Genomic DNA, 21,874 nt, shown 5'->3' with positions numbered 1-21,874 from the left:
GGCTGGGGATTCGAACCCGCCACCTTAGGTGTACGTGGCTGGCGCCTTAGCCGGTTGAGCTATAGGCGCCGAGCCAGCTTCTTACTTTCTTTAAATCATAGTTTATTCATCTCCAGTCTAAGGACTTAAATATCTATAATACTTTGCAAGGTTCAAACTAGATACCCTTGAAGAGCACCTAGTACCTAGCAGATCATCTACAATTCGAGTTACTTTGGTTAATGTGTGTCCAGGACTTTCAAAGTGTTATCTGTTGGGCTATGTGTTCTCAGGGGTGGGCAGAAGATAAGGCAAAAGACAGGAAAGAAAGTATGAGAATTAAAGTGAACAGGAAGCTTGGCCATTGTTAGGTAATCTGAGCAAGAGTGCCACTATCTCCAAGAAAAACAGTCAAAAATTACAAAAAAAGTTGGCATTGCCAAAGGCACAAATTGTATAGAATTGAGGGAAGAATGATGAGATCAAGCCCCAGGACCTTTCCAGAGGAGAGAAGTTTTGAGCTTGATGTAGAAGGAAAAGAAAGAGTGCATTGGTTGTTGGGAGGCTGGAGTTAGGATACCCAAGTAGAGGTCAGGGAAGGACCTGAATAAAAGGCCTAAGGAATACTGACTAGGAATTTTGGAAGTGACACTCAAGGATGGAAAGGGCTGAAAGGAGAAATTGCAGCTACTGTTGAAAAAGGTTTTTCGGCTCGGCGCCTGTGGCTCAAGTGGCTAAGGCGCCAGCCACATACACCTAAGGTGACGAGTTCGAATCCAGCCCGGGCCCATCAAACAACAATGACAGCTGCAACCAAAAAATAGCTGGGCATTGTGGCGGGTGCCTATGGTTGCAGCTACTTGGGAGGCAGAGGCAGGAGACTCGCTTGAGCCCAGGAGTTGGAGGTTGCTGTGAGCTGTGATGCCATGGACTCTACCCAGGGGGACTGCTTGAGGCTCTGCCTCAAAAAAAAAAAAGAAAGAAAAAGAAAAAAGGTTTTTCGGTAAAGGTAATCAGAGTCCCTGTCAGTACCCTCAAATCCCTCTGACCAAATGAATAACAGATTTTGGCTATGTTGTTTCAACTTGCTTAGGAGAATTTTAAAGAAAAAAACCATAAAAAATAATTTATTGAGGTAATACTTATAAAAAAAGTTGCACCAGTAATTTATGGCCCAGAGTCAATCACTGTTAACATTTTGATGCATGTTCTGCCAGCTTTGTAAAATCTATATTTACCACAGTTGCACATCTTTTGTACCTTCTGTTTTTTCCCAAACTCTCATGTTTCCCCATGTCAATGTCATTAGACAGTCTTTTAAACATGTTTTCATAACTATTCTTTTGGATAGGTACTTTCCCATTTAGTGAATCAATACTTTGTGATTTGGACATGAAGGTTATTTCCTTTTTTTTTTTTTTTTTTAGAGACAGAGTCTCATTTTGTCACCCTCGGTAGAGTGCCATGACATCACACCTCACAGCAACCTCCAGCTCTTAGGCTCAGATGATTCTCTTGCCTCAGCCTCCCAAGTAGTTGGGACTACAGGCACCTGCCATAACACCCAGCTATTATTTTGTTTTTTATAAAACCTGGGTTTGAACCCACCACCCTTGGTATATGGGGCCAGCACCCTACTCACTGAACCACAGGCACTGCCCCTTTTTAATATATTTTTATTTTAGAGACAGGGTCTCACTGTGTTGCCCAGGAGTGCAGCAATGCAATCATAGCTTACTGCAACCTGGAACTCCTGGCCTCAAGCAATCCTCCTGCTTTGGCCTTCAGAGTAGCACATGCCTTAGTCCTTGGTTAATGTTTTACTTTTATTTGTTGTGGAGATGGAGTCTTGCTAAGTTGCGCAGGCTGGTCTCAAATGCCAGGCCTCAAATGATCCTCCTGCTTTGGCCTCCCATAGTGCTGGATTATAGGAATAAGCAACCAGGCCCAGCCTAGATACAGTTTTTGAGAGTGTACCTGCTCAGATATTCCCCTACAAAATGGTCTTGCTTGGTTTGGGGCGTTTGTTCTCTGAGCACACAGCTTTGCCAGGACTATACAGGAGTACAGAGAGGTGTCCTATGGAACAGCTGAACCAGCCTGTAGATCTGTCACAGAGTCAGCAAACTCTTCTTCCTCACACGCTCTGGTAAACTCATTCTCATGACATTCTTCCTGGTGTTAATAACTTTATTGTAGGTGATACCCACATTTCTGAGAGGACAGGCCACTAGAAAAGGGGTGGGTGTCATTTTGAGTGGTTAGAAATCCTGCCCTACTCTCTTCTCTCTTCTGCTCACTGTCCAGTCCTGTAGTTCTCAACTACTCTCTAGGGAACATTTTGAAAATTTGTGGGTTTTCTTTCTGTAATTACAAGGATGAAAGGGGGCACGACTGGCATTTATGGATAGGGAGGGGTTTCAGATATTCTTCAAAGGACAGCCAGCACATTGAAGAATTGTTCCTCATCCAGATTCTCAAAAGTCCCCTAGGACATTCATGTACGTGAAACCTGTGTTTAATTATCTGAGCCTAGAACTTAATACAGTTTTAAAAAAATGGTTTTAATATACAATGAACTTTCTAGGAATGCAATTACAGTTCGGTGTAAATTTAGGGAAGATTGACTTTGCTACCAAAAATTGTTTAACATTTTGTTAAATCACTTCATTGATGGCAATGTGCTGGAAGTAGTTGAGTCACCAACTCAGCACCTGGATAAGGCTGTGTTGGTAGCAGTTCCATACTCGTGATTTTCTTGATAGGTGTAAAAAGCATCTGCCTACCTCGTTACGACTTCTAGTGTAGTTGGGCCTGGAAGACACACAAAATTCTATTTATGTTATTTTATCACAAGTTTTCTTCTATTTTCCTTTTGTATTACAGATAAGTGTTTTGATTTCTTTTAAAGTTATGTAGGTAGGTTATATCATTGATGAATTTTAATTCAGGATATTAGAGGGGTCATCACAAAATATTTCTCTTAAAAAAAGGTTGAAGGTTGAGAACCTCGGTTCTAGTCAGTCTCATAATATTTGTTTTCTTCCTACCTTTTATCCAGGACCACCTGGAATGCTGCTTTTTCTTTTTTTTTCCCCAAGAAGGACCCTCATATTTTCTCTCCCAGTCCAATTAACATTAAACAACACACAGACCCCGTTGATGTCAGACACATCCATGAGCTTCTGAAGCTCTCAAAAGACCTGCATTTGCTGTCGTTAGAGCTTCCAGTTCGTCCTCAGTCAAAAAACATTGTTTTCTAAGGCCTGCTGAAGTACGCAAGATAAAGCTGGCTGATCTTTTCTTTCTCTTGCCATTTTCCACCCTTCCTTTCTCTCCTTGATGACCCTCTCCTGGTCTTTTGCTTCCAGTCGGTTGTGCACGTTCCCTGGCGAATTGGCGAGTACCAACGCTGCTGGACCGTGGAACCACTCTGATCTCCCAGCTCTCTTCACCCAAGTCTTCTCGCATTTAGGCACCTCTCAGCATCCCCGCCTCCACCCCCGCGATTCTCCGCTCTCCTTGTGACCCTGGATTTCCTCTTTCTTTCCCACCGTTCTCAGTTCTCATGGCCCTTGGCCTCTGTCTCTCCTCTCACCCGAATCCAGGGCTGCCTTCTCTTTGTGCAACCGGCTTACTCCACATTCATCCCGGATTCCCTGTCTCACAGCCAGCTCTTTTGCCTTAGGCTCAGGTCCCTTCACCCCCACCCCAGTTTCCAGTTGTCTCGGTCGTAGGTCCCTCTGCGGTGATCGGTCCCCGCCCGTATGTGCGTGTGTACCAGTGTGTCTTGCTCTCAGCTACCTCTGCCCTGTGCCTCTCGGCCGCCCGCCCCCCAGCGCTGTGGGCGGTCCAGGGCGGGGCCGGGATCCGGGGCGGCTCCCGGGGCTCGGGTTGTGGGAGGCGCCCTCTCCCTGGTCTCCCCCTCTCTTCCCCCCTCCCTGTCTTCCCCTGCACCCTCCTTCTTCCCTCCGCCCCGGAGCTTTCCCCGGTCCCCGGCGCCGCCTCCTTCCCTGCCGGCTCCCCGCTCCCGTGGCCGCCGCCGCCCCGGGGAAGGAGAGACAGGGGTGGGGTTTGGGGGAAGCGAGAGAGGAGGGAAGAGACCCTGGCCGGGTTGGAGCCCGGATTCGAGGGGAGGAGGGACAGGAGGGGAAAGGTGGAGGAGAAAGGAGGGGGGAGCGGGGAGGAGCGGCCGGGCCTGGGGCCTTGAGGCCCGGGGAGAGCCGGGGAGCTGGGCCGGCGCGCCGAGGTAAGAGCCAGGGCCCCGGGAACAGGGCTTGGAGAGGGGCACGCGGGGGAGGGCTGGCGGGCGCAGGGCCAAGCCGGGGGGACCCGGGCTGGGGGAAAGGAGGAACGGCGGGGATGGAGTTGGGGAGCCTTGAGGCGACCGATCCCGGGAGCGTGGGTAAGCCGAGCTCCGGCGAGCCGCGGGGGCCGGGGGAGAGGAGGTGGTGAGAGGTGGAGTCCCGGGAGGGTGGGGGGCCGAGGGAGGCTGGAGGAGGGTGGGGACAGGCTTTCTCTCCTCCTTCCCCCCCCCTCACCCCGCGTGGGGCTCCGCCCCCGCCTCCTCCGCTGGGCGCTCTCCCGGTCCCCAAGCTCAGCTGGGTCGGAGCCTGCGAGGCGACAGGAGGGAGGCCGGGCCGCCTCCCAGTCCGGGCCGCGCCGGCGGAGCTCAGTCCGGTCCTCACTGCCGCCTCTCACTCAGATGCTGCTGCTGCTGCCGCTGCTGTTGCTGGCACCACTTTTCCTCCGCCTCCCGGGCGCGGGCGGGGCGCAGACCCCCAACGCCACTTCAGAAGGTGCACCCTTCTCCGACGACTTTTCTCCCTCCTTCACTCCTCTCCCTGCATCTCCTCATTTGTAGTCCTCATCACTATCTCCTCAGCCCTACATGGCATCCGCGTCTGGGAACCCCTTGTGCTCGGCCTCACTTTACTACTCCTGACCTCCTTCTGTCACCCCACATTACTACCCATTTTTTCTGCTCATGTTACACTAATACTAAGCAACCTTTCTGTGCATTATTTTCTCAGTCCAATCCCCTTTCCTGGTTCCACGTTACTACCGCAATTCCTCCCTTTTCTTGGTCCCACTTTGTTGTGCGGATGATCTTAAAGCTCTCCCCACATCCTGATTCAACTCAAGTATCCTCATTTAGCACCCCCTTTTGGACCAAGCTCCGCCCACATATTATACTCGTCACAATTTTTTGATTACTTTTCTTTGCACCCTTCCCTCCCCACTTGTGAGTTCTTTAGCCCTGGCCCCTTACTCTCTGTCCTTTAGCTCAAGGTTCTGTACCTGTCCCCATTTCCACTGGCTAGCGGCCCATCCCTTCTTCTCTCTCCCCAGCCTGCCCATTGACCACGCCCTATTCTCTCCACACTACCACCGCGGATTCTTTTGCCTCTTTTCCACCATCCCCCTGTGTCTTCCTCCCTGCTCACCCCTCAGGTTGCCAGATCATACACCCGCCCTGGGAAGGGGGCATCAGATACCGGGGCCTGACTCGGGACCAGGTGAAGGCTATCAACTTCCTGCCTGTGGACTATGAGATTGAGTATGTGTGCCGGGGGGAGCGAGAGGTGGTGGGGCCCAAGGTCCGCAAGTGCCTGGCCAACGGCTCCTGGACAGATATGGACACGCCCAGCCGCTGTGGTGAGTAACCTCGGGAAGCCCCTCCCCTTCTCAGGACCATTCCTTTTCTTGCCTCAAACTTAACATTACTGCTTGCAAAGTCAGCATTTTAAATCCAGTGTAATGAAATTCACAAATACATTTGTTGAATGACTACTATATAAGAGGGATTTTGTGTGTGCAGTTAGAGGTAATGGAACTAGCAGCCTGCATGTTTCATTTTATCCTCCTTTCATTAGACCACTGATCATTGGATAAAATAACTTTGATTATTCATCTTGTGAGCTGTTCTCTTTGAGGATCATTAATGGCAGATTATGTCAAAAAATTCTAAAATTATTTCATTATGTTTTTGAATACTTCTGTCTCTAACCCAGAGACAGTATGCCCAAGAAATAAAACCAGTTTAATATTAATATAAGCCAAATATAATAAGAAAAGCAAATCTGATTGTGCCTACAAAGTTATATACATCTACACGTTTCAAAGCCAGAGAACCGGCCACTGTAGCTGACTTTGAAGAGATCCCATTTTGTGTGCTTATAGCCCCATCTTGGGTTCCTACCATGGAAATGTTTTTTCTTTTTTTCTTTTGGGAATGTGTGGATGCTTGCAGAGATAAGGGAGGAGTGGAAGGTAGGGAGACAAATCCTTTTTACACATGATTTTCTGTAGAGCAGGATGCTTATGGATCCAAACCCAGCTTGATCCCCTTGCTCTGTAAGGAGAAGGTGCCTTCTCCAACTCGCCTCTCTTCTTATTGTCCTGTCTTTCCACAGTCCGAATCTGCTCCAAGTCTTATTTGACCCTGGAAAATGGGAAGGTTTTCCTGACGGGTGGGGACCTCCCAGCTCTGGACGGAGCCCGGGTGGATTTCCGGTGTGACCCCGACTTCCATCTGGTGGGCAGCTCCCGGAGCATCTGTAGTCAGGGCCAGTGGAGCACCCCCAAGCCCCACTGCCAGGGTGAGGGGAACAGCTGCCTGCATGCAGCTGATGAGGATGCTTGTGTGAGGATGGGAGTGGGATGGAAAGGGATGGTGGGAAAGGATGGGGTGCTATAAAAATGGGGGGGGGGAACCTTGAAAAGGTGGAGGTGACAGCCCAGTCCTTCCTTCCATCTATGTGTCTCAGACTTCTTCATGCAGTTCCCAGTATCCACTTTGTGCACATTGGGGGTTTCTTTCTTTTACCTTTTTTTTTTTTTTCATATCTTCTCCTTGCCCCCAATTCTTAGGCCTTACATTTTCTCTTTTCCTTTATGAACCTGCTTAAGGTTTAGGTACTTCAATTTTCTGTAGACTCATTCCCTTTCTCTAAACTTAGAACTTTCAAGAATTGATCTCTTACCATTTGTTACATAAGTGATTTATTATAAAGCCTCACAAATAAATCATATATTGTATTTAGAAAAACTGATAAGAGGAGATCTGAGAGTGGAACCATATCAGGGCAAAAGACTTAAAATTGGGGGGTAGAATTATCAGAACATCAAGGACAACCCAGAGTGGGGTGGGAGAACCGTCCTTTTCTACAACCTCTGTCATTCCCTAAGGGAATTGGTGTTGTGTCTGTCTACCATTTTTTTGCTATCTAGTTCTGCAGAATTTCCCCTTTTCTGGTCACCCAAACTCTCCCTCTACAGTCTTCTCTCCTGGGATGCAGGCATCCCATTCCTGTGCCTCACACGTCTTCTACCCTTGCAGCCACTTTCAAGATCCTTTGGCCTGAATTTCCTCATGTAACTCAATTATTTTACTTCTAGTTTAGTATACCATTCTGGGAATTGGGAGTCCCATCCAGGGCAGGATTTACTATGAAGCTGATGAAACTAAAGCTTCAAGGTTCCTTACCTATATGACCCTCTTTCTGTGCTCTAAAATATGGTAATAAGTTTTGGTAATAATTTCAAAAATAAGATTTTTAACAGCAATTGCATGTGTAATTTTTTTTCTTAAAGAAGGACTCCCCCCAGTTTTATAATATTTAGGCACCACAAAACTAGGTTTGACCCTGACTTTGCTGTTGGCACTCCTACCTCAAATTCTGTTATCCTATAAAAAATAAAAGAAGAAAATCAAGTCCTGACCCCCAACCCTACCTTGGTCTTATCCTCAGAACCCTCCCCTCAGAAACGCAGGTTTCTGTTCTCCCGGTCTTCAGCATGGACAGGTGTGGGAGGGGGCTGGGGATCAGGCCAGGGAAGCTGGGCGCCAGTGGTAACTCTTCTCTGATCCCCGTCTTTCCTGCTGCCAGTGAATCGAACGCCACACTCAGGTGAGATGAGACACCCTTATCGCGCGTGCACTGCAATCTCCTTCCCCTTCACTCTGCACCCTCCACCCTCAGAAATTCAGCCCTTAGACTATAACATGTTGTCCTTTCCCCACTTTACCCCACTCACCCCGGTTTGCGATCGTCCCCTTTTCTCCCTACCTGTTTTCTTGCCTCCAGTCTCGGTTTTCTGCGGGGCTGCGGTCCCTCCCTTGTCCCTGCTTGGCTGCACTACCCTGGTTGCCACCTCCTCTCAGACTCGGCCTCCCGGCTAAAAGGCAGAGCCCCAGCAGGGGGCGGCAGCGTGCTGGGAGACCCTGAGTTTCTATCCTGTCTTGCTCTGCTGGGTTCCTTCCGACCTTCTCTGGAACCTTTTTGCCCGCCGGCCCTCTCCTAGGAAATCACCTAGCAGACTCCATCAGCCCATCCCACTCATCTCAGCCCTGGCAAGCCTCTCTTCAGCTCTTCCCCACATCCTCTCTTTCCTTATATCCCCACCCTTCTGTCTCAGTTCCTCCCATCTCCCTGTCCCAGACTTTTGTCTACCCAGCCCCACGTTCCCTTCCACCTCTCTTTCACTTCCCCGTACACCAATCTCACCCTCCATCTATACCTAGCTCTCTCTCTAAAACGGTTTCCACACTTCTGTCTCCCCCTCCGTCCTCCACTCCATTTATTCATACTCCTATTTCAGACCGCAGGCGCCAGCCCCTTTTCTGTCGCGCCCCACTCTCATCCGCCCCTTCTCCATCCCTCTCTCTTCAGAGCTTCAGCCTCCGGCGGCTCCCTCCGCCCACCCGCTCTCCAGGCACGCCCGGTCCTCTCTTTTCACCTCTCTTGGGTTCCCCTTAAGTGGGACCCTTCCCTTCCTCCTTCCTCCCCTCCACTAGGTTGCATCTTCTTCCTCCCGCCCCTCCCTTCTGACTGAGGTTCCCACCTCGGCTAGCGCTTCCATCCCCGCCCCCTTCCTCCCTCCTCATCTCCTGCCCGCCCCCCACCCCCCGCTGCCGCTCGCCGCCCGTGACGTCAGAGCCCCCTCCCAGCTCAACATCTCCCTCCGCCTCCCCTCAGTCGGTCAGTCAGTCCGCGAGGAGAGTCCGCGGTGGCGGTGGCTGTGGCGGTGGCGGTGGTGGGAGCGAGCCGCGGGGGCCGTAGGAAGCCAACCTTCCCTGCTTCTCCGGGGCCCTAGCCCCCTCCTCCCCACAGAACCAGGGATGGAGGCGCCTCCCCGACACCCCCTCAGCAGCCCTCCCCAGGAAAAGTGTCCCCCCTGAGCTCCTTCCCCTCCCCAGCAACTACCCCTGCCCCCACGCCATGGGTCCGGGGGCCCCCTCTCCCCGGGTGGGGTGGCCACTGCCGCTTTTGGTGGTGATGGCGGCAGGGGTGGCTCCGATGTGGGCCTCTCACTCCCCTCATCTCCCGCGGCCTCACCCGCGGGTGCCCCCACACCCCTCCTCAGAACGGCGCGCAGTGTACATCGGGGCGCTGTTTCCCATGAGCGGGGGCTGGCCAGGGGGCCAGGCCTGCCAGCCCGCGGTGGAGATGGCGCTGGAGGACGTGAATAGCCGCAGGGACATCCTGCCGGACTATGAGCTCAAGCTCATCCACCACGACAGCAAGGTAGTCCTGGACTTGGGAGTGGGTGGGAGATGGGGGTTTTGCAGGGGACGGGGGCCAGCCAGCTATGCACGCCTCAGTTTGAGTCGCCTCTGGGATTGCAAGGTAGACCCCTCTCATGTGTGGACTAGTAGGAGAGAGGCTGAGGTGCAGGAGCTTGGGGAGAGTCGCCAGACTGGAGGTTCAAGATGAGGGTCTAGAGGTTCAAGATGGTTTAATCACACTGCTAGGCAGACCCCTCTGCCCCACTGCAGGAGACTCAGGGAAGTGCCTGGGGGGTGGGGAAACCAGTGGATCCTGATCCTCCATCTTCCCGGGGAGTAAACTAACCCTGGGATAGGGTCGGGGTGCTGGTGGTGGAGGGATTGTCAGAAATGGGAAACTAGATCAGGGTTTACATTGACCATGGAAACAAGGTAAATCTTGGTGTCGGTTGGGGCTGGAAGGAATAGGGAAAGAATGAGGAAAATTTTGAGGGACTTGAGAGCTGTAGTTTATTTATCACAACAAACACCAAGGTAGCCGTGAGTCCTTCCAACAACTCTTTCTCATGCCTCAATTCCCAGCCCCACTGAGGATTCCTGGACTGTGGGAATATATGGCATGTGGTGTTTGATGTCCAAGATGTAGGCAGAAGCGCTGGAACAGGAGTTGGATTAGGAGTCCACACCAGAGCTCCCACAATGGCATGGGATGGAAAAGAGTCAGGATATAGGGAGAAGAAAAAATAGAAAAGAATGGCAGTGGCAGGGGACTAGGAGGAAGGGTGGGGATAGTGAGAGATGCTGGTACATCCTGGGGAACTTGGGTCCTGCCTTTACCTTCCCTGGCAGCACTATGGCCTCTAGGTTGTGAGAAGGGAAATGGGATGTAGGGTTAGGGAAGGGAGGAGGTGGGAAGATAAAACAAACTTAGGTCAAGGGGTATTAGGGAACATTTATAATGAGATTCCTTTCCCCCTCTTCTCCTCTACAGAATAATTAGGGGTATGGGGAAGGATGTGACACAGAAGGGAAAAAAGGACATTTGGGACCTCCTCAGATTTAACTTTTCTGACATGTGGCTCTAGAGGTTTAATGAATTAGGCTAGGGTGAAATAGAGTTCAGAAGGTTCAGTATAGCTCTGGTGATCTTGTACCCCAGTTTAGGATTTTGATTCTTTAGAACATCAGTATACACTTCCAAAGTATGTTATGGAGGGGGCAGAAGTGGGCCTGAAGGTAGGGTGCTTGGAGAGGAGAGCTCAAAGATGTCAGGAGTTTGGAGTAGAGAACCTCAAATCCCTTCTGACTGTTATCATCTCACTGGTTCTCAGACTTCAGTGTACATAAGAATCACCAGAGGAGTTTGTTTAAAATAGATTCTAACTCTTTGGTCAGGGATGAATCTCAAGTATTTGCATTTTTACCAACAGGAATCCTGTCCTGATAGATGCCTGAGCTGTAGCTAACCCTAGAGTGCCTAGGGGAAGATCAACAGGATACAGGAAAATAATTAGGTGTTAGGGTAGGGAAGGCAGGAAGAGAAATAGAGGGTCAGATCTGGTGGAGGGCTTAAGCTTGGGACAGCAAGAGAGACCATTGGCTATGTGGGGTGGGAGTGGGGGAGAGAGGGAGGAATGAGTGTAGGTTTTATCATAGGGGCTCACAGGGAGAGAGGGGAGGCCTCGTGGTAAGCTCAAACTCATCCACAAGGACAGATGGGGGTCCTAGGAGAAGGGAGTTTGGAGAAGATAGCAGAGGCAGCAAGGGGGTGGGGTGGGAGGGCAGAAGAACTGGGATGTGTCAACTGGACCTGTCAGTTTCCTACCTGTGAATCCAGATCCTTGTAAGAGCAAAGGAGAGGGAGAACAGAGGAAGTTCACTGGGAGGGGGTGAGAATCACATGGTGGAGGGAACCCTCAGTGGAGAACAGGGTGTGGAAGATGGAAAGGATTGTAAGAAAAGGTAGAGAAGAAATGAGGGAATAAAAGAAGAGATGTTGGGTGGCATACTTTGCCCTGTTCTTATATGTCCTCATTGTTCCTGTTAACCTTTTCTGTAGATGAGAAGTGAGTGGGGCATGGGGCAGGGGCGGCTTGGTAGAAGCTGGGGGCAGGATCTGGAGTAACTGATGCTGGGAGAGTGCAGGAAGGTGGGACCTGAGAAGGGTAAAGATGTACAAGTGGGAGGGATAAAGAGAAAACCTTCAGAATGTTGTTGAGCACTGCCCTTGGCAGGGGGTGAGGGTGGGGTGGGCAGCAGAGAGTTCAGAGTGAGTGTTGGTTCTGCTAGCTTCCCTGTTCTCCCTTCTCCAACTTCCCACAGTGGCCCAAATGTCAGGCCCCAGTGGGAGGTAAGCAGGCTCTGGGGGTTTTCTTTATTTCCTTTCTACCTGCCCCGCCCCTCTGTTATGCTCCCTGTGCCTCCTGTGAGTCCCCTCTGCCCTGGCTCCCCACTGGCTGCCATTTCTTCTTCACTTGCTTTGGGGCTCCAGCAGCTTCTGACATGTCACATATCAGCGGGAGGGGAACAGGCAGTGGGAGACCCATGGCTGGCTCTTCCCCCATTTCCCCTCCTCCTCTCTTTCCTTCCTCTTTAGCGTTTTTCATTGTTCACTTTCCCCAGCTCAAGCCTCTTTTTTCAGGCATCCCTAAAATCATCTGGTTTCTTGGGAGTTCCATTCTATTCATTCTCCTTTTTCATTCCTCTTCCTACATTCTCCCCACTTAAGCCTCAGAGTCTTTTTTTTCTAATGGACCTGTCAAATGTCAGCGCCCAGCAGGTAGGAATGGATCACTAAACAGGGACCCCCTAGTGGTCCTGTTCCTTTTCTCTCTTGTTTACTTATCCATAGCCCTGAAAAGAGAAGAGAGAGGAAACAAATGGAAGGTGGAGAGAGGGAGTTAGCAGAGGTGTGGGAGGAATTTTCATAATACAGCTTTGAGCAAGCTGTCTGGGGATAGGGGGAGAGTTTACTCATATTCTTACAGGCTCTTCTACCCACAGATGCATAGACACATGGGGTAAAGGGTTGGGGACAGAGTAAGGGGGGCTTGGGACCATCAGAGAATGAGCCCTTAGTACCTAAGGAGGGGTGTGCAGAAGAGGATATGGGTAAGGTGCCAGATGGAAGACAGAGAAGGGTGTTTAATGAAAGAGAAGAAAAAAAGTCACTTGACAGGAAGAGATGTCAGGAAGGAGAAGAAAATGGTAATAATGATGAAAGTGGGTAATTGGCTTGGTGCCTGTGGCTCAGAGGCTAGGGCACCAGCCACATACATTGAACCTGGTGGGTTCGAATCCAGCCCGGACCTGCCAAACAACAATGACAACTACAACCAAAAAATAGCTGGGCATTGTGGCACCTGTAGTCCCAGCTACTTGGGAGGCTGAGGCAAGAGAATCACTTAAGCCCAAGAGTTTGAGGTTGCTGTGATCTGTGATGTCATAGCACTCTATCCAGGATGACGTAGTGAGACACTGTCTCCAAAAAAAAAAAAAAAAAGAAGAAGAAAGTGGGTAATTGAGAAAGGAACTAGTTTGTCTGAGAAATATAAAAGAGTGGGAATTGCAGGCAGGGGAGGGGCCCTGGGACAGCCAACCCTCATCTTCTCCCTCCCATTCAGTGCGACCCAGGTCAAGCCACCAAGTATCTGTATGAGCTGCTCTACAACGACCCTATCAAGATCATCCTCATGCCTGGCTGCAGCTCTGTCTCCACGCTGGTGGCTGAGGCTGCAAGGATGTGGAACCTCATTGTGGTAAGTAGGGCTGTGGGGGGTCAGAAGATGGGGTCGTTTCCTTTAGGGTTCTATAAAGGAAAGGGGAGATTTGGATTAAGAGGACTGTGAAAGATCTGTTTCCAAGATTCAGAGTCCTCTGCAGTCCTGAGCTTGTTGGCATCCTAGCAACAGTGGCCTGACCGTGCTGCAGCTGACCTTGTTCTTTAGAAGGAATTGGAGTTAGATCAGTGAAAGAACATTCCTGATTGCGAGGAGTGTGTGGGGTGTTTTATTTTTTTTTTTTTTTTGACGGAGTCTCACTCTGTCACCCAGGCTAGAGTGCCATGGCCTCAGCCTTCCTGACAGCAATCTCAAATTCCTTGGCTCAAGAGATCCTCTTGCCTCAGCCTCCTGAGTACCTGGGACTACAGGCACCTACCACAACAGCTGGCTATTTTTTTTCTATTTTTAGTAGAGATGGGGTCCCACTGTGCTCAGGCTGTCTCAAATTCCTGAGCTCAAGTGGACCTCCCACCTTGGCCTCTTAGAGGTGTGTAGACCTTTGAGAATCACTTTACCTGGGGCAGATGAAAGATAGGGGAAATATGGAGGAGTAGCCAAAACCTAGAGGCATGGAGAGGGATAAAGAATCAGTGGAGTCCGTGATGAACAGATCCTGTTGTGCTGTCCCTGCTCCTCCTAGCTTTCCTATGGCTCGAGCTCACCAGCACTGTCAAACCGGCAGCGTTTTCCCACATTCTTCCGAACACATCCATCAGCCACACTCCATAACCCTACCCGTGTGAAACTCTTTGAAAAGTGGGGCTGGAAGAAGATTGCCACCATCCAGCAGACCACTGAAGTCTTCACTTCGGTAAGGAGGGACTGGGCAAAGGGCAGTGGGGGCATCTGCTTAAACTCCTGTGGACAGAGCTATGACTTGGATTCATTTTGGGGGGAGGATCTTGGTTCTTTATCAAAAGAGAATACATTCCAAGGAGGATAAATGCATGTTCTTTCTGTAGCCAGGAGAATGAATGAGTTGAGTTTTTGAGTTTGCGATCTTTCCTTTTGATTCTCTGTTCTCTAGATGGATAAACCCTCAAATGACTCAGTTCTGGTAAAGTAGGTTCAATCTGAAGTTGATACAGAAGAGAGGGAATATGAGATAGAAATCCAGGAAGGCAGCAGATTCCAGAGGCACTCAAGTGGGGTAGTGGGTGAATGGGAACAGAGGGGATGGAGCTAGTGGCTATGGGGGCAGAGACAGAAAGGAGGAAGAGAGGGAGTGAGAAGGGGGAGAGAGGGACAAACTACAGGGGGCTGGTAGTTGACACTGAGTGAGAGATGGCAACAGATAAGGAGAGGTTGAAGGGGGAGAGAGAGATTTGTATTGGTGGAGGAAATCTGGCGGAGGAAATACGTGGCTCTACATCTGAAGAAGGCAATCTGTTGCCTCCCTTTTATTCTGTTCTGTAGGTCCTCTCTTGACTCTTACCTTCAGTGGCCCTTTAATCCTCCCCCACTTTCTCTCAGTAATTCAGACCATTCTTCTCTGATCCTTTTGTTTCTTGGTGTTGACATTGATATTATCCTCTTGGGGTTGATATTATACTATCTATACCAGTCTCTGTCTTGTCTTTTCCTGGTCCCTCTATGTTTTCCTTTCCCCCGTTTTTGCTGTCAGCAATAGGAATGGGGTGAATGGGACACAGACCCATAGGAAGGGCTCACCATGTACCTTTCCACTTATAAACCATGTCCTCAGACTCAATATTCTTTCCTTCCAATTCTCCTCATGGGCAGAAGCTGTTAAAGGAAAGTTCAGAATGAATACTCCTTTGCACTGAGTATTGCTGTATAATGTCTGGTCTTTACTCCATCATACAATGTTTTTCCTATTTATTTTTCATTCCTACCCAAGACTCTGGACGACCTGGAGGAACGAGTGAAGGAGGCTGGAATCGAGATTACTTTCCGCCAGAGTTTCTTTTCAGATCCAGCTGTACCTGTCAAAAACCTGAAGGTGGGATATCTGGGCATGGTGGGCTGTTTGCATAGGAACTAGGTAGGAGGACTGTGGTTGGTGGGAGAGGAAGTTTTGATTCTGTGAAGCAGTAGCATATCGGGGGAAGTTTTCCTTCATCTTCTGGTTGACATTTATCCACTATGCATTGAACACTATCCTTCACTAAGCACTTTGGGATGGGAAATCAAAGCCGTAGCCATACCTGGCTGAGCCCCTCAGGAATTCTCAGGTGTCCTTCAGGAGCTCTGTTTCTCTCTCCATTCTGTAGCGCCAGGATGCCCGAATCATCGTGGGACTTTTCTATGAGACTGAAGCCCGGAAAGTCTTTTGTGAGGTAGGATTGAAATCTGAACTGGGAGGGGAACTGGATAGGCACTATACCTTGGTTTTCTCCTTTGATCTCCTCTCTCCATCTCTGTTCTAGTTGATAACAAATGATCTGAGGTGATGATTAATATGATGTCCCTGTTTGTTGGCTCTGATTCCATCCCCTGACTGCACACACACATATGCAGACACACACACATACATACATGATACTTTCTCAGATTTCATTTTCCTACTGCTTGATGTTTCCTAAAGAGCCTGTGAATTCTATTTTTCCTGACTGGCTGGAAAAGCCTACTCAGAAATAGAGGGGCTAGGGAGGAGCATAGAAAGAGGAATTGTTGAGCTTTTCCTACCTCTCCTAGACTTGTAGATTTTTCTTTTTAGTTCTGCTCTTTCCTGATTCCCAAGAGTCTGAATAGTGTCAAGTGAGATAAGACAAAAAATTAGAACAGAACAAAAACTCAGCCTTCCTTCTTCTCTGTATTTAGGTGTATAAGGAGCGTCTTTTTGGGAAGAAGTATGTCTGGTTCCTCATTGGGTGGTATGCTGACAATTGGTTCAAGATCTATGACCCATCTATCAACTGCACGGTAGATGAGATGACCCAGGCAGTGGAGGGACACATTACCACTGAGATTGTCATGCTGAACCCTGCCAACACCCGCAGCATTTCCAACATGGTGAGAGTATGGAGGCTTAGAGGCTGGCATTTGGGAGAGTGGAGGGGTCCCAAAGAACCTCTTAGGAGGGGGGAGGGGAGAAGGTATAGAGTTTGGATATACAGGAGGGGAAGGGGCTGTGCTCACCCTGAACTTGTTTGCATCATGTTTCCGGTGAATTTTACCTCTGCTGTGACTTCTTGGGAGAGAGCGAAATAATAGAGTGATATGTTCAGTAGGTTCCTGATGAGTAGAAGGGCTGTTACCATGGAGACAAGAAGAAGTTGATGAGAAGTCAAATGAGGAAGAAGCATTAATGATAACATGGATGCTTGTATACACAAGCATACCTTTGCAGGGGCACCAATCCTGGGTAGAAATATATTTTATTTTTCTGGTGACTTACATTGGCAGTTCAGAGTTGCTTAATATTCACTCATGACTGATATGTAATTAGTTTGGATCCTGATGCTTTTTTTACTGATTCCTTTTTTAGAATTTTAGATGTGGAAGGGACTTTGAAATCATTTAGCCCTTGAGAACTGGTTAATGACAGACTTGGAGCTAGAAGGTGCATCCTCTGATTTGGGAGGGCTGGGTGGCCTTGCAGATGAGGGACATAAGTACATATGGGTGTGGGTGGTGGAGGAAGAGGTTCCTTTCTTATTTAGCACTGCACCTTAAAGAGTTCAGAGATTTTTGGCTGAGCTTGATGGGGGAACTTATCTGTCTGCTTATTACACCAAGAGTATATCTGTTTTGGAAAGCATGCTAGTGGTGAGTTGATGGTTGTAAAACTTTCAAGTAGCTTATTGAAAAATGTCTTAAAGACATGATTTTAGTAATCGTAATAGGAATACTTTGTTGTTTTTAATTTCTTTTTCTTTTTCAGTTAATTTGAGGGTGTAAGATTTAGGTTATAGTGTTTCCGTTTGTTAGTTTTAGTCCCTGTTGTAGTTGTGTCCCGCCCTTAACAGGAATACTTTGATGTAGATTTATCATTTATATTTTATAGACTCAGAGAAGTTTAATATCTTGGATCATGCAGCTACTGAGTGGTCTAGCTAGAACTGAATCCTGGCTAAATCTAATTTCAGACCACTCTGCCTCATCACTTTTCATAGAAAACTGTGAAGCCTGCCTAAAAAGTTTGTACTTTTATTTAATACAGTGGTTCTCAACCTTCCTAATGCCACAGCCCTTTAATCTACTTCATAACTGTAATTTTGCTACTGTTACGAATTGTAATATAAATATCTGATATGCAGGAGACCTCCAAAGGAGTTGTGACCCACAGGTTGAGAACTGCTGAAATACTATGTAGCCGATAGCAGTTTCTGAGCAAAGGAGAACTAAGGTTCAGTTAGTTGGTTCCGGTGGTGGATTGTGATGAAGATCAGTTGCCATGTGGACTCTGATTATAGATGCTATCCTGGGGCATTCTAAGGAGACTCTATGTTTAAGGTCTCTTAGCTGAACAATACAAGGAAAAAATTCTGGAAAGTCACTTCCTTGTAGAGTACCTGTGACATGAGACATTCTTAAGAACATGGGGAAGTAATGGAGTTGGCTGCTAAAGCCAGAAAGGCTTATTAATGTCCTGAGCCTGGGACCTGCCAGTTGTGGCTTTTGTCCCATAGCAATGAATTGAAGGAGCCCAAAAGAAATTAAGGAGTTGGTTAGGAATTTAGAAGGACACCTGAGCTCTGGAGCAGGGTGACTTGACTTGGATGGTTTCTGTCTGGCTCTTGGTCTCTAGAGAAAGATAGTGTCTGCCATCAAAGCCATAGGACTTCTAGTGACACCAGCGTAAAGTACCAGCTGGAGAAGCTAAGATTTTCCAATAGAGGATAGAACAGCCTTAACAATTGTCTAGGAAAGGCATTATAAATGAATGAAGCAGCACCAAGAGAAATGGATCAAAGCAGGGGTTGGACCTAGGGTGCCAGAGCCATGGAAACTTAGAAAACAAGCCAAGTTGCTTTCACTCTCTAAGGATGGCCTTACATTTAGATTAGTAGTTCTGAAACTTTAGCTGTCATCAGAACTACCTGGAAAGTTAGTTAGTATCAGTGCTTCTTTTGAAAGTTCTGATTCAGTAGGTCTGGGCTGGGGCCTGGGGGTGCTGATCCTATTGGTCTAGGGAATCACCCCTTGGGAACTATTAGGGCAGTGGTTTTCAACCAGGGAATGCAATATCTGGAGACAATTTTGGTTGTCACAACTGGAAGGGGAGTATGGGGGAGAGATGGAAGCTCCTGATATCTAATGGGTAGAGACTAGTGCCACTTCTAAATATCCTACAATGCACAGGACAGCCCTTGATAGCAAAGAGCTATTCTGCCCCAAATGTCAATAATGCAGAGTTTGAGAAACTCTGGTTTGGAGAAAAAAATCTTTAGGGGCTATATGTGGAGATCAAGAGTGAGTTAGAGTGGTTTTGGAGAACAATAGTGTCGGGTAAGTGGGGAGGTTAGAGGTGGCATATCTGAAGATACCATTGTGTGTAACTCCTGATTGGAGCAGAGATCCCATTAGACCTGGGCCCAGTACAAACTGAAAAGCTCAGGATGTACATTTTGATCACAGTTCAACATCTGTTCTCACATATTAGCTAGACAGGGATGTTGAAAAATTAGGATCATACATTTCCAGTTGGTTAATTCACTAATTTTTGTGGGTTATGGGATTTTTGTTGTTGTTCAGTTTTCCTTAACTTGCATAATCAAATTTCTCTTTGAAAATTTGGCTTTTTCATAATTTTGGCCCCAGGGTGAGAGTGGTGTCCCTAGTGGCTAGGTGTTTTAGTGGTACTGACCTGGAGTGAGCAGAGAGTATGAAGATCTGGGCAGGGATGGCAGCAGCATGCTGAGCAGATGAATTCTTTCCCTTCTGGTTGATTTTTTTTTTTTTTTTTTTGAGACAAAGTCTCACTATGTCATCCTGGATAGAGTGCTGTGGCGTCACAGCTCACAGCAACCTCAAACTCTTGGGCTTAAGTGATTTTCTTGCCTCAGCCTCCCAAGTAGTTGAGACTATAGGCACCCGTCACAACGCCTAGTTATCTGGGTGATTTTTTGATGCACTGTTTACTTTGTACTGAAGATTGGAAAAACCTAGAAGCCAAAGAAATGCTCAGAAAGTCTTAATTTGGCTGCTGATTGGGTGGGTACTTTTGTAGAGAGAGGCAATTCCATGTACAGAGATAGTGTAGGGTAGTGAGTGGATGAGAGTATGGACTTTGATGCCAGGCTGCCTGGGTTTGAATCCCAGCTCTTCTACTCACTAGCAGTATAACTTTAAGCAACTTATGTAACTTTTCTGTGCCTCAGTTTCCTTAGCTCTAAAATGGGAATAATAATATGTAGCATATACTTCATTGGATTGTCTGAGGATTAAATAAGTTGATATACATACCTTTAAAAGTACCTGAGGTATAGTAAACAATATAAATGTTAGCCATATAATTATCATCATTATCATTATTCTGATGGGGTGATATTAATGAAACATTTCTTTCTTTTTTCTTTCTCTTTTTTTTAGAGACAAAGTCTCACTTTGTTGCCCTCAGTAGTGCCATGGCGTTACAGCTCATAGCAGCCTCCAGCTCTTGGGCTTAGGTGATTTTCTTGCTTCAGCCTCCTGAATAACTGGGACTGTAGGTGCCCGCCATAATGCCAGGCTATTTTTGTTGCAGTTGCCACTGCTGTTTTAGCTGGCCAGGGCCGGGTTTGACCCCACCACCCTCAGTATATGGGCCTGGTGCCCTACCCACTGAGCCATAGGTGCTGCCCCCCCCCCCTTTTTAGACAAAGTCTTACTTTGTTGTTCTTGGTAGAGTGCCATGGGATCACAGCTCACAGCAACCTCAAACTCTTGGACTCTAAGGATTGTCTTGCCTTAACCTACCAAGTAGCTGGGACTACAGGTGCCCACCACAACGTCTGGCTATTTTTTTAAGATGCAGGTCTCGCTTTTGCTCAGGCTGGTCTTGAACCTGTGAGCTCAGGCAATCCACCCATCTCAGCCTCCCAAGTCCCGGGATTATAGGTGTGAATCACCATGCCTGGCAATAATGAAATATTTAAATAAAAGAATTAAAAGAATTTGATGAATTGAAAAAGTCTAATGTTATGATCACGGGGTTTTAATCACATGTACTAGGAAGCAGTGAGGAGTGAGGAAAAATTGAACTTTGTTTTGGATATTTCAGTTTGAGATTATTGATCATATAGTTACAAATGCCTTAGAATTAGTCAGAGATGCAGAGTTGGAATATTGGGCTAGAAGTATAGATCTGAGCATCAGATAACAAAGATGAAGTTGAGATAAGGAAATTTACAAAGAAAAAATGTAGCTTACTTTATACCCAGCATTTTATGCACGTTCTTATTTCATCCTTTACTAACTTTTTAAGGTAGTAGTATTCCTATTTTTGTCTGGGATTTCATAGCAGGTAAATGGATTTATTAAAATTGGAGTTTATTCATCTATCTGTTTATCCATTGAATGGATGTTTTATTAAAAAGACTTTTTTTAGAGCAATTTTAGGTTCATAGCAAAATTGAGATGAATGTACAGAGATTTCCTATATACCTTACATGAACAGCCTTCCCCCTTATCCACATCCCCACAGGAGTGGTATATTTGTTACAATTGATGAGCCTAACTGGATACCTCAGAATCACTGAAAGTTTATAGTTTACATTAGGGTTCTGTCTTTGTATTGTATATTCTATAGGTTTGGACAAAGATATACTGACATGTATCTACCATCATACAGAGTATTTTCATTGCCCTATCTAATGGATATGTATTGTTTGTCCCTTGTGAGCTGGGCATAGTACTAGATGCTAACAATTAAAGGAGCAGTGGAACTTACTCTTGCCCTGAAGGGTAGTAGAGCCCAGCTCTGTGTATCTTCACAGCCCAGGCTGTTTCTACCATACCATATCACCTATGCTCTTTATATATCCCACTCCCCTATCTCTATAGAAGCTTGAATAGAGAGAAAAGTGGATAGTGGGCTCGGTGCCTATAGCTCAGCAACTAGGACACCAGCCACATATATTGGAACTGGTGGGTTTGAATCCAGCCCGGGCCTGCCAAACAATGACAACTACGACAACAACAACAAAAAATATCCAGGCATTGTGGCAGGCACCTGTAGTCCCAGCTACTTGGGAGGCTGAGGCAAGAGAATCGCTTAAGTCTGAGAGTTGGAGGTTGCTGTGAGCTGTGATGCCACAGCACTCTACCCAGGGTGACATAATGAGACTGTCCCCCCCAAAAAAAAAAATAGTGGACAGGGCATGGGGAACAAAGATAATTACTCAGTCCTTTTTTTTTTTTTTTTTTTTGTAGAGACAGAGTCTCACTTTGTTGCCCTCAGAAGAGTGCCATGGCATCACACAGCTCATAGCAACCTCCAACTCCTGGGCTTGGGCGATTCTCTTGCCTCAGCCTCCCAAGTAGCTGGGACCACAGGTGCTCGCCACAATCTCTGGCTACTTTTTTGTTGTTGTTGCAGTTTGGGTGGGGCTGGGCTTGAACCTGCCACCCTCAGTATGTGGGGCCAGCACCCTACCCACTGAGCCACAGGCACCGCCCATAAGTATGAGTTGCTGTTCTGATCTTTTTTTTTTTT

General features: G+C 47.6%; 1 protein-coding gene across 1 annotated transcript in view; it reads left to right on the top strand.

The window, feature by feature from the left end:
* The first annotated feature begins 3,941 nt into the window (after positions 1-3,941).
* Positions 3,942-21,874, top strand: part of GABBR1 (gamma-aminobutyric acid type B receptor subunit 1) — a 30,702-nt gene continuing 12,769 nt past the window's right edge. The window contains exons 1-11 of the mRNA XM_003788957.3: positions 3,942-4,228; positions 4,685-4,778; positions 5,434-5,637; positions 6,396-6,581; positions 7,872-7,892; positions 9,349-9,509; positions 13,114-13,248; positions 13,913-14,083; positions 15,134-15,235; positions 15,507-15,572; positions 16,057-16,248. Coding sequence (XP_003789005.1) covers positions 4,685-4,778; positions 5,434-5,637; positions 6,396-6,581; positions 7,872-7,892; positions 9,349-9,509; positions 13,114-13,248; positions 13,913-14,083; positions 15,134-15,235; positions 15,507-15,572; positions 16,057-16,248 — 1,332 coding nt within the window. The 5' untranslated portion in view covers positions 3,942-4,228. The remainder of the gene's footprint in view (positions 4,229-4,684; positions 4,779-5,433; positions 5,638-6,395; positions 6,582-7,871; positions 7,893-9,348; positions 9,510-13,113; positions 13,249-13,912; positions 14,084-15,133; positions 15,236-15,506; positions 15,573-16,056; positions 16,249-21,874) is intronic.

Source organism: Otolemur garnettii, unplaced genomic scaffold, assembly GCF_000181295.1.
Source record: "Otolemur garnettii isolate 467f Iridium unplaced genomic scaffold, OtoGar3 scaffold00031, whole genome shotgun sequence".
NCBI classification, from domain to species: domain Eukaryota; kingdom Metazoa; phylum Chordata; class Mammalia; order Primates; family Galagidae; genus Otolemur; species Otolemur garnettii.
The sequence above is the reverse complement of the archived record's forward strand: the minus strand, read 5'-3'. Positions and strand labels throughout refer to the sequence as shown.